This window comes from Carlito syrichta, unplaced genomic scaffold (genome assembly GCF_000164805.1).
Source record: "Carlito syrichta isolate Samal-C Ts95f unplaced genomic scaffold, Tarsius_syrichta-2.0.1 Scaffold306677, whole genome shotgun sequence".
Taxonomy (NCBI): Eukaryota; Metazoa; Chordata; class Mammalia; order Primates; family Tarsiidae; genus Carlito; species Carlito syrichta.
The window spans coordinates 738,321-754,435 of NW_007250773.1; the positions used below are offsets into that span (position 1 = coordinate 738,321).

General features: G+C 39.7%; 1 protein-coding gene across 1 annotated transcript in view; it reads left to right on the forward strand.

Moving 5' to 3' along the window:
* The window catches only part of DCK (deoxycytidine kinase), a 60,306-nt gene that overhangs the window by 12,302 nt on the left and 31,889 nt on the right, over positions 1 to 16,115 (forward strand). Inside the window, exon 3 of the mRNA XM_021715110.1 lies at positions 383 to 516. Within this exon, the coding sequence (XP_021570785.1) occupies positions 383 to 516 (134 nt within the window). The remainder of the gene's footprint in view (positions 1 to 382; positions 517 to 16,115) is intronic.

Genomic DNA, 16,115 nt, shown 5'->3' on the forward strand with positions numbered 1-16,115 from the left:
AGCTGGATGTGGTAGCATGCACCTGTAGTTCCTGCTACTTGGAAGGCTGAGATGGAAGGATCACCTGAGCCCAGCAGGTTGAGGCTGAGGTGGTCGTGATTGTGCCTGGGCAGCAGAGTAAGACTCTAACTCAAAAAAAAAAAAAGCAAAACAAAAATTGAGATATGTGAAGAGAGTGTAGAAACACAAAACAGATAGGATCTGCTTAGTTTAGATTATGATAAATGCAAAATGGTCCTCTGGCAATTTAAAATGCATCTTTATTTGATGGAGCACATTGTTTAAAACGTGCCTGTGTATGCATTCATAATACATATATAATGTAAAAAAATGATCTAGGTATATGCTGATATTTTGTGTACTTTTTATCTTTCCAATGCAGATATGAATATCATTGGGCAGATGGAACAAACATAAAGAAGCCTATTAAGTGCTCTGCGCCAAAGTATATTGATTACCTGATGACTTGGGTTCAGGACCAGTTGGATGATGAGACATTATTTCCATCAAAAATCGGTACAATTATTTTATGTAATTGGGATCCATCTTGAATTATCTTTTATATGTTTCTAAAAATGTCCTTGCTCCTCCCACTCTGTCTAGTTGGAGAGAACTCTAGATCAGTGTTGATACGTATGTCATTCAACTCCCAAAAATTGGGACAAAAGTTTGTTAACCCAGAATTAAATAGGTAAGCTATCCTGTGTGAATTGAGTTTTTGCCCTTTAACTTTGTGTGTTTAAATGTATCTTAGTTAAAAGACTAGGTTTATTAGTAAATAAATGATCTGCTTCTCTTTACTTAAGGGAGTTATTTTTTTTTGTTAAGTTTTTGGTGATATTCCAGATTAAAATATTACTGAGTTTAATTCCACACAAAGAGAGTTTTTTTTTTTAGTACTTAAAAAAATAATTATGACTATTGTTAAGTCATAATTATAATAAACTTATTTCCCTGATACTTAAGAAGCCCTTTCTGTAGGAAGTTCTAGATAGAGTCTTATTCTAGGAACTGTTCTAGATTACCATACCTGTCATAAATTTCTAATCTTATGTACTGAAAGGTGTCCTATAGTTTTCACACCATATTTATCATGAACATTCAGGTAAACCTTCCTTTAATTTTAAACTATAAAATCAGTATATCTAGGGTGGTAATAAAATCTGGCTTATGTTATAGAAAAATGAGTTTGGATATTGGGTAGGCAGCTAATTGTATCTGTCACAGTCATACCCATTTCTTTTTTTTTTGAGTTGGGGTCTCACTCGGTCATCCAGACTGGAGTGCAGTGGCCGCTCCCGGCCACTGCAGCCTCGACCTGCTGGGCTCCGGCGATTCTTCCGCCTCAGCCTTCCGAGTAGCCGGAATTACAGGTGTGCGCTACTACTCCAGGCTGATTTTTTGATTTATTGTAGAGATGAGGTCTCACTGCCCAGGCAGGTCTCAAACCCGAAGGCTCAGGCAATCCACTCACCTCAGCCTCCCAAAGGCGTGGGATTACAGGCTGAGCCACCAAGCCTGGCTTATACCCATTTCTTATTCAGGGAAAGTTTATATGGTGTGTATCTAGCTTTATACAGTGATGTATTTGTGACAAAAAAAGAAGTTTGGATTTATGACCTACAATGTGAAACCTACAGATTCTGAAGTCAAGCTGTATGAGAAGAAAACAAGATTTGAGGGGTTGACCCCTTAATGACTGAATGACTTTTGTTTTTTTACATTTACTTTTAGGGGCAGCTCTATCAAGTGGAAATTGCTAACATCTAGAGAGGTCAATTTTTTTTTTTTTTGTTTGCCTTCTCAAACTTCCTACAACTGATTTTCTGGAAAAAAAAAAAAAATTAAGAATTTGCTCATTTGACATTTTATGCTTTTTTTTGAAGAAAGTATAGTGTAGTAGAGAAGACAGCATAAGTAGTTGATATTATGGAGTATCGGCTACGTTAACCCCTTGGGGGCTTTTAGCTCTTTGTAATAAAAGAACTATTTTTCAAAACTGCATTACTTATATATACAAGAGGAGGACTGAAAAATCTGGAATTTATTTATAAAAAATTGTGTATTTATTCTTATGTGTTTAAATTTCTGCCACCTTTAAAGTCCTCTGATGCAATACGTCTATCGAGATACCTTTTCCACTGCTCAAAACAGTTTTTGAACTTGTCAATTTTGATGCTTTTATTGCTTCTGCCTTTTTGTTTCGGCTCTTCAACATCAGCAAAATGTTACCCTTTTTTTTTGAGTTGGAGTCTCACCCTGTTGCCCAGACTGGAGTGCAGTGGCTGCTCCCTGCCACCGCAGCCTTGACCTGCTGGGCTCCGGCGATCCTTCTGCCTCAGTCTTCCAAGTAGCTGGAACTACAGGCGCGCGCTGCCACACCCAGCTAATTTTTTATTTATTGTAGAGATGAGGGCTCGCCAAGTTGCCCAGGCAGGTCTCGAACCTGCAGGCTCAGGCAATCCACTCACCTCAGCCTCCCAAAGCGCTGGGATTACAGACTGAGCCACCGAGCCCGGCTCCCCTTTTTTTTTTAAACAGGGAAACAAAAAACAGTCTCTCTGGATGAGGTCAGGTGAATAGGGAGGGTGGGACATGGGGGTCATACTGTTTATTATCCAAAACTAGACCGAACACTCAACATAGCATAGGCAGGTGTGTTGTCATGGTAGAAGAACCAGTCACTCTTGTGCTACAATTCACGGTATTTCTTCTGGAAACCATGACACAACTTTCTCAAAACTTCCAGTTAAAATTTTGGTTGGCCCTTTGATCTTGAGGAACAAATTATGAGTTTACTACAAGCAGTCTGCCCTCCAAAAATAATTCCTGTGTTTTGGGGATCCCCTCTCATATTCTAAGGATTTTGGATCAGTGCTTCCATCTTATCTCTTATCTCTCATAATATATTTCTAGCTTTCAATTTTGACCCAGTTTCAGACTTTTAGAAAATTTGCAAGAATTATACAAAGAAATCACACAGACCCTTCATTCTGATTCTTAGTTGTTAACATCCTTGCCTCCCTCCTCTTCCTCTCCCTCCCTCTCCATCCCTCCCTCTCTCTCCCCCCCTCCCCCTCTCTCCCCCTCTCTCTCCCTCTCTATCCCTCTCTCTCCCTCTCTCCCTCCTCCCTCCTCTCTCCTCCCTCTCCTCCTCCCTCCCTTCCTTCCCTTTGTCTTTTTCTTTCTCTCATGCACCCACTCATTCATTCATTCATTCTCTCATTCATTCTTTTTCCTGAACTTTGAAAATAAACTTGAGAGTAAGTGGCATATATGATGCCTTTTTACCCATAAGTAACTTAATGTGTATTTTCTTAGAAAATCACAGAGCAACTGTCAATCAGGAGATTAACACTTGTGCAGTACTGTTCTAATCTATAGATCTTATTTAGGTTTTCTCAGTAATGTGCTTTATAGCAGAAGAAAACTTTCATATTTGTTTTCATTCAATTCTCGTGTCCCTTTAGCTTTCTTTGTACCTTAGTCTTTTTTAGCTTTTCGTGACATTGATGTTTTTGAAGAGTACACATTATTTTGTAGAATGTCCTTTTACTTTGTTTTTTCTTATGTTTGATTGTGACCTGTAGTTACTTCTAAATAGGCAGTAGACAATGGAATTGCATTGAACCAGTAGTAAAATGGTTATTATAGTGAAACGAGCAGCCATGATCTACTCAGACAGCAAAGTTCCGAAATACACCATTCTTAACACTAGTCCTATGTTATACCTTAGCTCTTCAGACTTGCTCATCCTACATATGTGCTGCTTTCTATCCATTCTTTTACCTGCATCTCTCCCTTCCCCTACCCTGCCCCCTGGTAACAACTGTTTTAGTCTCTGTTTCTATATATTTGACCTTTTTTTTTGAGTTGGAGTCTCACTTTGTCGTTCAGGCTGGAGTGCAGTGGCATGCTTATGGCCCCCGCAGCCTTGTCCAGCTCAGGTGATCCTTTTGCCTCAGCCTTCCAAGTAGCTGGAATTACAGGCATGTGCCACCATGCCTAGCTAATTGTTTTATTTATTGTAGAGATGAGATCTCACCAAGTTGCCAGGCTGGTCTCGAACCCATGGGTTCAGACAACCCTCTCACCTTGGCCTCCCAAAGTCCTGAGATTATAGGCATGAGCCACTGTACCCGTCCTTTTTTTTTAAAGATCCCACATGCAAGTGAGGTTGTGAAGTATTTTTCTTTTTGTGTCTGGCTTATTTCACTTAGCATAATACACTCCAGGTCTATCTGTGTTGTGGGAAATGGTAGGAACTCCTTCGTAAGCCTGAATAATATTTCAGTTTAGCTGGGCTCGGTGGCTCAGCCTATAATCCCGCGCTTTGGGAGGCTGAGGTGAGCGGATTGCCTGAGCCTGCGGGTTCAAGACCCACCTGGGTAACTTGGCGAGACCTCATGTCTACAATAAATCAAAAAATTAGCTGGGCGTGGTAGCGCGTGCCTGTAGTTCCAGCTACTTGGAAGGCTGAGACAGAAGGATCGCCGGAGCCCAGCAGGTCAAGGCTGCGGTGGCTGGGAGCATGCCACTGTACTCCAGTCTGGGCAACAGAGTGAGACTCCAACTCAAAAAAAAAAAAAATTTTTAGTTTATTCTTTTATTCATCAATAGATACCTAGGTTGTTTCCTAATCTTGGCTATTGTGAATAATGCTGCCATAAACATTAGCATACAGATGTCTTTATGATTTGGTGATTTCATTTCCTTTGCATATATACTCAGAAGAGGGATTGCTGAGTCACATGCTAGTTCTATTTTTAATTCTTTAGGAACCACCATACTGTTTTTCATAATGGCCACACCAGTATATTCCTGCCAACAGTTATACAAGAGTGTATACTGCATTATTTGTGCATATACAAGCATTATTTGTATTCACTTAATGTCAAGATAGCTGAGGATCTGAGTGTAGGTTTTAGCTTCACTACCAACTTAGGTGTTTGTGTTCTTTTAGTATGGTATTGGTATGTAGAGGCATCAGGTGCTGTAATGAAGACCAGGTCTTATTCCATAAAACGTTGAAGTTTATTTTCAAAGGGAACTTTGAAAATGATATGATATCTTGGGAACTTCTGAAAGGTATAAAGAGTATGGTAAAGTAGTAATTTGTAAATACTATTTCTTTTCAACCTTGTTTTGGGAATTTATGTTGCCATTTGGTGACAAATTTATATCGCCTTGTTCTTTCTCATCTCTTGTTAATAGAGGGTTTTTTCCAATCTCTTTATTAGGTGTCCCGTTCCCGAGGAATTTCATGTCTGTGGCAAAAACTATACTCAAACGTCTCTTTAGGGTTTATGCTCACATTTATCATCAGCATTTTGACCCTGTGATCCAGCTTCAGGAGGAAGCACATCTCAACACATCTTTCAAGCACTTTATTTTTTTTGTCCAGGTGAGTTGGATTAGGAGGCCTTTGGTGCTTAGTGTAAGCATTTATCTTCATAGTTCCAAGATGAATACAACATCCATACTTTCAGGATAGAATTTGCCATGTCTCCCTAGTCTGTATTTATGTCTACATTTTCTATAATGACTGGCCTGCCCTCCCTCCCTCGATGATAGCTCACTATAGCCTCGAACTTTGGGCACAAGAGAGTATACTATCCCTCCAGAAGGGTTGGTTTTACTTTACTCTGTGATCTTAAAGTATACTATGTTTTTTCAACTTCTAGCAAATAGTGCAGGTTCGATACACAGCATTCAGCAAGTCTGATCTTATTTACATCTCGGGACACTGTGAGCTCCTTAAAGGCAGGTTTGTTAGATATCCGGTTTCACCCTTTGTGCAAAGGGGCACCTGTCCTGGGCCCCATAGTTCAGAGATTCCTTCTCTGGCCTTTCTCTAGCTACACTCCTTCCTGCAGGGAGGGATACATAGGGCTAAGAACATTCTGGCTAGAGCCCTTTGGGTGTGTGCTTTGGTACCTGAGACCCAAGAACTCCCTGCCCACATGGTCCCAAGTCCATTGCTGGGGTTTCCATAGATCTTTTTCTGGGGTTCATTCTTTCAAGGGCAGGTCCCATCTTTGGTTTGCGTACCTTTAGGCCTGAGGGATAGCCAGATGACCGCTGTTTGTGACGGCATGGGGACATTACCCATACATGCCAGCCATGCTTGTTTTCCACATTTACATGCCTGAAGACTCAATGTGTAGGATGTATGGGGTTGGCTAAGCGTGAGATTTGTTGAGGGCCAGGGCCCTGAGACTGGCTCTTCTCATGTCACTACTTTGCAATGCAGAATCCTGAGGAGTCTTGAGAATTCTGGGTGTAATCTGCCTTCCTGGTTATTGTGAAGGAATATTTGTCAAGGTAGAAGGATACAAAATGTTTTATTTAACAACCTATTAGCTTAATGTAAAATTTAATAATTTGATATATGCTATGCATCCATTTGTGTTCTTGACCCAGACCCTAAATATTTTTTTTTTTGGAGTTGGGAGTCTCACTCTGTCCTCCAGGCTGGAGTGCCATGGCACACTCATGGCCACCCCGGTGTTGACCTGCTGGGCTCCAGTGATCCTTCCACCTCAGCCTTCTAAGTAGCCAGCACTACAGGTGTGTGCTACCATGCCCGGCTAATTTTTGATTTATTGTAGAGATGAGGTCTCGCCAAGTTGTCTGGATTGGTCATAATCCCCCTGGCTCAGACAGTCCACTCATATTGGCCTCCCAAAGTGCTGGGATTACAGGCTGAGCCACTGAGCCTGGCCGACCTACAAATCTTAGGGGGCCTGCTATCAAATGCTCCCTAATGCTTCTCCCCAGTATTTACTGTATACAGGGCTTGGCACATGATGGATGCTAATGAATTAAGTTGGGATCTGAGAATCCCTCACCATGGCAGAAAATTAGACGGTCTCTGTTTATTAGCTTTGTAATTTGTAGTTCAGGGGAAATCTATTCAAAAGTGAACTTTGGAATGACAGTGGTTAAACTTCTAAAGAAGCAGATTAAATTCAGGCTTTTTTGTGTGTTCTTAATTTATGACTTGTGGACTCTACCTTATTTGTGTTATCCTCATACTATATCTTATGATAACCTACAGATGTATTAGTTTATAACGAGGCCATTACTCTTTTGTTTTTTTTTTAAAGTTGGAGTCTCACTCTGTTGCCTAGTTGCCTAGGCTAGAGTGCAGTGGCATGCTCACGGCCACCACAGCCTTGACCTGCTGGGCTCAGGTGATCCTTCCGCCTCAGCCTTGCAAATAGTTGGAACCACAAGTACACACCACCACACGTGGCTTACTTTTTGATTTATTATAGAGACAAGGTCTTGCCAAGTTGCCCAGGCTAGTCTCGAATCCCTAGACTCAGGCAGTCCTCTCACCTCTCCCTTCCAAAGTGCTGGGATTATAGGTGTGAGCCACTGTGCCTGGCTTACTTTTCATATAATACTCATGTTTGCCTGAAATACTAGTTTCTTTGGTCCCTATGTAGTTGACTGTATTTAAATGGTACCCAGGTTACTCATTTCAACAGGAAGTAGCAATTCCTTTTCATCGAGTGTTACTTTATGCCAGGCATTACATAAAATAGTTAACATCCAATATCACATTTATTCTCCACAATAATTTTATGTGGTAGAGGGATTTGTCCTAATGTTATAGATGTAAAAACTTTAAAAATACTTAAGTGATTTGCCTAAGACACAGACTTAGTGAATAGAGAAAAAAGAAATCAAATTTACTTTTATTTACTTCAAAAGCCAGTTTCCAACAGATGTTAATGGTAGTCTGCTTTAGAATGAGATTTAAATAATATATTTTTACTATTTCTTTTGCCTTTCTTCATCGTGCATAGGAATTCAACCTTATTGATAGAAGAGAACTTGCACCACTCCAGGAACTGATTGAAAAACTCACCTCAAAAGACAGATAAAAGGATTCAGAGCTATGCACATTTTTCCTCCAGTGAAGCAGTGTGGAGAGTATTTGAGTTTCTCTTGTATTTTGTTTTGATCTGGATTGTTTTTGCCTTAGGTTTTGGGGGGCTTGTTTTGATTCCATTTACTTTATTCTGAATATATGAAACCATATTCTATTGCTAGGGGAAGCCAAGAACCATTCTCTGTACATTTGATAGGAGTACATTTTGTCTTATTGGCATAGGCTGTTTTTTTAACTTGGTTTTGGAGTTTTTTATAATATTGTATGCTGAAAGAAAATGCTTATTGATTGAACTACTAATGGATGGGATTCTGTGTTGTGTAAATTGTGGCCCATTTTTAAAGTCCCCAAAAGACTTATGTTTTTAAGTGCCTTGGCAGTCTCACTTCTGAGGTGCAAAGCACAGATATAGAACTGAACAGGGCTTGAAACAATATTAGGATTACTACCCAGGGCACTTACTGGTGCATGTTGTAAAATATCTTAGACAAAAGCCATAGTTTACCTAAATTGGTGATCTCCAACCTTTACTAATTTGAAGAAACACAATCTGTAAAGGTGTGCATGTAGAACATAAAAAATTAATATTTCTTAATCATTTTTTATATGGACAATAATATATTCTGTTCAACAAATGCTTAAAGTTCTACAAGCAGGTCTTTTTCCATCTCTTGGTATCTGTGATATTGAAACTTGAGGATGTTGAAATGCAATACGTATTGCATTTGGCATCTTTCTACATGTTAACTGCACTGTAGGTGTAAAATTCAGGTTATATATAGGATTGCCATCTTCAGAGGTGATGCTGAACTGTGAGGTTTCTTAGCAATTGCCAAATGAGCCATAAGTCTGCAGAATTCCCTTCTACTTTGAAGAGGAGGGGGGAGAGGAGTGTGTGTTTGATTGGGAGGGTGTTGGTTTGTATGGGAAGTTAGGGGTGGGATTAAATATGGGGAGTCAAGTTCTAGAACATCCTTTCTTAAAACCCTTGAATAGAATGGCATGAAGATTTTAATCAATTATGTATAAACAAAGTCTTAGAGACTTCCTTTTAGGAATCAACTTCCATGAGAAGTTAATAAATTAATAATTTTAGGTACAGCCATTAAACATGGAATTTGAGGACTGTGTGGGGGAAATTGGTCACTTTTTAGCTTTTCCATTCAGTGAATGGAGCTGGTGTTTGCCTATCATTTAAAAATGATACAGTAACTTCTTTGCTTATTATAGGCCCAATTTGAAGTATTCTGACTTCTGATTTTTCCACTGTGATAGGAAATGTTTTTCTTTGCAGTGATATCAGACAATGAAAATGCTAATTCATTATTAACTTTTAAATTTTATTAGCCATGACTTTCTAGTGAATTATTGCCATAAGTTACAAGTTCAGAATTTTAGTTTCTAAAATAAATGTTAATTTTTTCACTTCAGTTTTATTCTTGAGAAATATCTGTTTTAGACATCCAGTTTTAATTTTGTTATTTCTGGCAAATCTGCTTTATTCATTTAGAAATATATATCTTTCTTTTAGTTGAAACATAAACCTTTTTCTTTGTGGAATAGAAACGCTTGCTCTGAAATTGTATAGATTAGAAACACAGTAGGAAACAATATAAACTCAAATGAATTTGGTTTTGCCATTGACAGATAGAGCAGTGATTAATGCCATTACAGTTATCACTAGGAACTGCCTTTTTCTTCATTTCTAGCAATTATCCCTAAGTACCAACAGTAGAAGTAACAGGAGAGCTTGGCAGAGGTAAATCTATTGGACGTTTATTGGTAAAGCTTGTTTATAGACCGCAGTGAGAGCTAGTTGATTTAAAACCAATTACTTTTATTATCCAAATAAATAACATCGGCCATTATGGGTTGACTCAGAAACAAATTTGGTGTCAAGTCATTTTGAGTCCTGGCTACTTAGAGCATGAAAGTGAAGTCACATAGTCTTCCATTCTGCATTGGACTTCACATCAGGAGAGTAACAGAGATTGTAATAGCTGAGTGTGGAGAGAAGTTGTTACTTTTTTTAGTTTTAGATAGTAGTACACTGTATAAATGGAAAAATGTCTCCATAAATTAATGTTTAGTGGTAAGACCTGCCTTCTCACTGTATGTAGGTAAGAGGCAGTTTTCACTGTGCCAGAATCTCAGGTGCCTGCCTCTGAGTACTTTAATCAGTTATTGGGAAGTAAGGAGATGTTTTGAAGATGTATATGTGTATATATGGTAACAGAGTATAGAGGGTCTTTAGGAGAGAGGCCCGGCCTTGTATGTGGTGTTACATGACTACAAATAAGGAAACATCAGATAATGTGAGAAAGAGTCTGTCTAATAAAAAGTTGATTGGACTTGGTTTATTCCCATGAGCATTAGTAAGATGCCCTTTTAAATGTAAAGATCAATGCTTGGTTTTTGCTGCAAAGTTTATTTATAAATGTCTATTGGCTTCTTTTCAGATCTCTTTATTTAATTTATAAATAACCAAGATAATTATTTTTCCCATTCTATAAAACAGAAGCTGGCTTTCTTATCCTTTGATAAAAACATCCCATAAAATACAAAGTAGTAAGTTAACCTAGTATTATTGTCACAGTGCTTTGGTTAAATATTGATAAAAAGCAAGTTTTTGAAATTATTTTAAATGAAGTAGTGGTGGTGGAGAGAAATGAACAGAAAGAGTGAAAATCTTTTAGTTAGCAGTAGATGGTGCTACTGGCTTTCATTTGCTGACTTGATTTATTATTCTCTTTCCCATAAAACCCATGACATTAGACTGCACTAAAACAACAAATGTGTTAATTAGCTGGTAGAGGCTTTGGAGACCAACTTACCTTAAATAGAAGAATTTAAACTGCTGTCTCTTTCTGCCTTCCCTCTATTAGTCATTTGTAAATTCTGAATGCTCACCATAAAGCATATTAGATGGGAGAAATTATGTTTAGTGTATAATATATCTCAGACTGAGTTACTGCCTGGCTTATCAGGATGGATAAAACACTACAATCTCTTATCAGGAAATAGAGATGATGTGTGTATTTATATATTGAGTATATAATCACCAGACTCCATTTTATGTATTAGTATTTTCCTTGCTTACGGGAAAAGAGCAAAGTAATATTTCTTTTATACCTTTGTCTACACTCTCTCTGAGAGAGGTTTTGATAACCACCAAAATGGTAGAATATGTGAGATAACAAATAATGAGTTGTAGAACTTTCTTTTACAATGAATATGTTATTAACATTCAAATGGGAGTTGATCTTCAGAGTGGTTCCCTTGAAGCCCTGAGCCCAGTTTATTCCAGCTGTGCTGCACAAGTGTCATGTTCTTGGAACTCTTCTAGAGATACTATGAGAATTGGTTTGTAACTACGGAAAACCAATTTCTTCATTTTAGTTGCACCAGAAACTTTTTGGCAGATTAATTGACCTGTCTTAATCACCAACCTAACTTGAATCTCTTAGAACAGAACCATTAGGGAGGTTCAAAAGAATGTGCCATAAGCTGTGAATTTGCAGAAAAGAGTGCTTTAAGCATTGGTAGCATCATTGAATAAAGGAATCGTTTTCTGATCTCACTGTTTTGAAGTGGACAGTATCATTTGAATGTGTAGGTTTTACTTTTTATACAATATTCAGCTTAATTAGCTTACAGTTAAATATATTAATATTAAAAAAAATTAAGGTCTTTCTCTGGAATGTTTTCTATTTTTGTTCCTTTTCCTGAAAATTTTCAGTTTTAGAATAGTTTTGATTGAATGGATACTATGCAAAAGGATCCAATATTTAAGATAGTAGTTTAGTAGTTTAAGGAAACAACAGCCTTTACCTCCATTTCCCCACCCCCCCCAATTGCGGGGTCTCACTCTGTTGCCCAGGCTGGAATTCAGTGGCATGATCACAGCTCACAGCAGCATTGACCTGCTGGGCCCAGGGGATCCCTTCACCTCAGCATCCCAAGTAGCTGGGACTACAGATGCATACCATCACATTGAGCTAATTTTTTTACTTTTTTATAGAGATGAAGTTTCGCTGTGCTGCCTGGGCTGCTCTCAAACTCCTGGGCTCAAGCAGTCTGTCCACCTCAGCCTCCGAAAGTGCTGGGATTGCAGGCATGAGTCACCATGCCTGACTCCATCCTCAAAAAAAAAAAAAAAGTTTTCACTTAATGAACCATTTGCCTTTTTAAAGACCAGAGATTATTGTACAACGAAATTGGAATAAGTTTCAATTATTAGTTATGCTGAGTTTTAAGCCTACATATCACAAAATGTGTCATCATTTTAAATGTTTCTTGAAAAGATGTGGGATTAGAATATTTATAATTTGGAAATGTACATATCAATAAGAAAACCTATTTTATTTTTAAACATATCTGAGATAGTAGGAAAAATACCAGTTCTTAGAGACACAGATCTACACTTTCAGGACTACTCTAAAATAGCTTAAAATCAGGAGTTTTGTCATAATGTTAAGATTTACTGTAGGAACCACTGTTGTTCAGCTGTCAGTTTCATTGTGTATGATGTGATAAATGGTTAGAGGAAAACCTATCTCAGGAGTTAATGGAAAAGTTTAAGGATATAACAAAAATTCTGACTGCAGGTGATTTGAATTTTTAAGGCTTTCCTAATCTAATTACAGAGAAGAATTCATTTTGAAGTTATAAAACTGCACACTTCTGGCACTTGTAGCTGAACTGATAAGAGAGAGAAAATGCAAAGTAAACTTTTGCAAATGTAATGCAAGTTTCTTTTTTGGCATATATTTATATACATAAAACTACATAATAGAAAACTTTGGACTATAATTCTCAAAGACAGTAAAATCACTGACCTTTCCAGCTGCGTTTCCCACCCTCCCATCCCCCATGTGGGTGGTATGCACATGAACACACCAGGACATGAACACGAAAACAAAGCAATTAGGCTGATCTTGCAGGTTTTCAATAGAGATTCTGAAGTACTTATTATCTATGCATAGGTTTGTTTTGGTTGACAGCTTTCTTTAAATTATGTCACTTAAGCTCAGATTATTAGTGATATAAATTTATAATTTTTAATATTTTATTTCTCCTTCATATATTAATATTAAATTCTAGGTGGGCATTTCTTAGAATTTTGCACAAGTTTTATGTTTCTGAAGTACTTGTTTAGGTTGTAAAATAGAGTAGTGCATTTTCATTTTAAGAACACTTACCTTAAATTGTTCTTTAGAAATGACTATTTTTAAGGAAAATAGTTTTTTACAACCACTAAATGGTATTTGTTATTTTTGTACATGCATAACCAGGGTGGTGAGGGCACTAATTTTAAGGGAACACTTATTTTTGTTCTCTGTGAACTTTTCCCATAAGTTTATTACTTAAAATTACCACTGGGAACAATGTCATGAAATCTCAGTTGAGAGAGAGTCCAGTACAAAGGAGAACTCTAAAGTTTGATCAGAAACCGTTTCTGAAGGTAAAGGCAGAGGAATCCTGTCAGTGCCAAGTAGGGGAAGCAGAAGGGCAGCGTTTACACTAGCAGACAAGGAAGTGAATGCATGAAGGTGGGGTCCTGCCCCTGGAGATGACGGCTGCTCCCCCTCTTAAAGTAGCCTGGAGGGGGAGAATTGCCTACGATATAACACGGGCGCTGTGTTATAAGCTATACCAGGATGACGTACATTGTAGTAGTTGATCACATTTTGATTACTTCATCATTTTTATTTTAAAAGCGGATACTGAACGTCAGAAAATCTGTAATATGTTTTATTTGAAAGATGTAAATAATGTGTACAGACTTGTATTTGGATGGGAAATATTTAAATTCTAGGCTTTTTTGGTAAAGAAACAATGTTTATAATAAAAAATTAATAAATATGTTTGGCCATGAATTTTGACTTTGCATTACTATTTATTTTTATTATAGGTATTCCTAACACTAAACACATTCCAGGGGATATATCAGAAGTCTATGGAATATGTCTAACATTCAACTTTGTAAGGCACTATCCCACTTAATGTTTAAAATTCTATGTTTCACTGCAGAATATTAGTGCATTTGATTTAACAGCTCTGCAGTGGGTGTGCAGGTAGTTTCTTAATGTATGTTGTATATGCACTGTAAGTTTCTAATTACAAATTCAAAAATTTTTTTTTCGAGTTGGAGTCTCATTCTCTCACCCAGGCTGGAGAACAGTGGCACGCTCCTGGCCACTGCAGCCTCGACCTGCTGGGCTCTGGCCATCCTTCCGCCTCAGCCTTCCAAGTAGCTGGAAGTCAACGTGCCTGGCTAATTTCTTTTTTGTGATTATTATAGACATGAAGTCTCGCCAGGTTGCCCAGGTTGGTCTCAAACCTGCAGGCTCAGGCAGTCCTCTCACCTCAGCCTCCCAAAGTGCTGGGATTATAGGCGTGAGCCACTGTGCCCAGCTAAAATTTGAATTTCTTTTCTAAAAAATTTGAATTCTGAAACTTATGGCTGCAAGGGTTTCAGATATGGGATTGCAGACCAGAATCACGATGTTTTCAAAAGTGCTTTTCTCTGGTTCCTTCCTTGTGTTATCCACAGGTCATGTAGGAAAATAGGAAAATGATGCTGGACTTAATGCCATAGGAACTGGGTTCTCTGCTTCCTCACTTGCTTTGTATTTTTGAAGTATACTCTTAGGTTTAGAGGAACTCGAGCTCTCACAGCTGGAAACTGGCAGAGCTGGGATTTGCAGTTCTTTAATTTACAGGGTTTAACCTCTTAATCCCCGCACTATACTGCTGCTTTTGTGAGTCTTTTTTTAATGGAAAGCACACTTGAGGATTTCTACTCTTCAACCCCAAGCTGCTGGATCAGATCCCTGTGGGACTTCGGTTCTGCTTTCCTCCTGCTGACGGTCTCAGAGACTCACTCCTTAAGCTTTGCCTTACTCCTCTCAGCTGCCAACACTTTGGCCATTTCAAAGGCTTTTCCCCAAGCTTGGGTGTGGACCGTGACACCTGGTAGCTTCCTTGGCGCCCATCCCTGACTTCTTGCCATAACTGAGGGCAGCTAGTCAGGCCTTCATGAAGTTCAAGAATCTTGCTGTTGATCACTATGGGGGAAAATAAAAGTAATATATATAAAATAACAAAACAACAGGATAGTTAAGAAGACTAATTCTTGTTTCCACCCCGGAGGCTCCCCGTGGAATCACATTTTAATTTCTGCTTTTTTCTGAGAGTGGAGTCCCCATTTCTCCCTCTTCTGGCTTCATCTCTGGACGCACTTCAGGTCTGATGATAGTAGTAAAAGATAACAGGGGCTTTGGTTTCTTATACAGTTAGAACTGGATAACTTACAGACCGGGCCATGCCCAGTTAGGTCTTTACCCTGACGAAAGTTGAACGACTCTGGGCGTTTCTACACTGCTCGATGGTCCCTGGCTAGATGAGCCGTCTAGCAGAGGGCATGGCACACAAAGTATTCAAAAATTCAGCATACCTAATACGCGGTGCCAGGCGGTGGGCGTGCAAAGCTCATTCAGCCGCAGGCATGGGGAGCAGAACCCACCCGCCTCGGGTGCTGACTTCACGGCACAGCCAGGCATCCAAATCACGCAGAAAGGGGCGTGGGCGATCAGGAAAGACTTCTCGCTGGCGGCGCCCGACTGCCCAGACATCCCAGCGCCCCTCCCTGACTCTGACCTTGGGAAGCAGTTGTTTCAGCGCCAGCCTGCTCCGGTGGGTCGGCGCGGCTGGTGAGGGTTGCCCGGCGCGAGGATGCTGATCGGGGGAAGGCGCCGGGGACGGTGCCCGGCACGAAGCGGGCGTCGCGCTTCCGAAGGCGGCCAGTTACCTGGTCATCCGCTAGGAGAGGACGCCGTCCTCGGTGGGAAACCCCCCTCCCGCCCTCCGCCGAGCCCAACGCTTCGGCCCAAACAACCGCATCCAGATGCACCCGGGCATCTCCGCCAGCCACGCGGGGGAGGGGCGCGTTCCCCCAGGCCGGCCCCAGCGCACTTTGGGAGGCCAAGGCAGGAGGACTGCCGGAGCCCAGGAGTTCCGGACCAGCCCGGGCAACAGAGAAAGACCACTTCTCTACAGAACATTTTACTCTAAACATTTAAATTTTAAAATTTAAAACCATCAGCCGGGCGTGATGGCGCACGCCTGTGGTCCCGGCTTCTCGGGAGGGGCGGCGAGGAGCCGCGATCGCCCGACCGGACTCCGGCCTGGACCACACGATAAAAAAGCG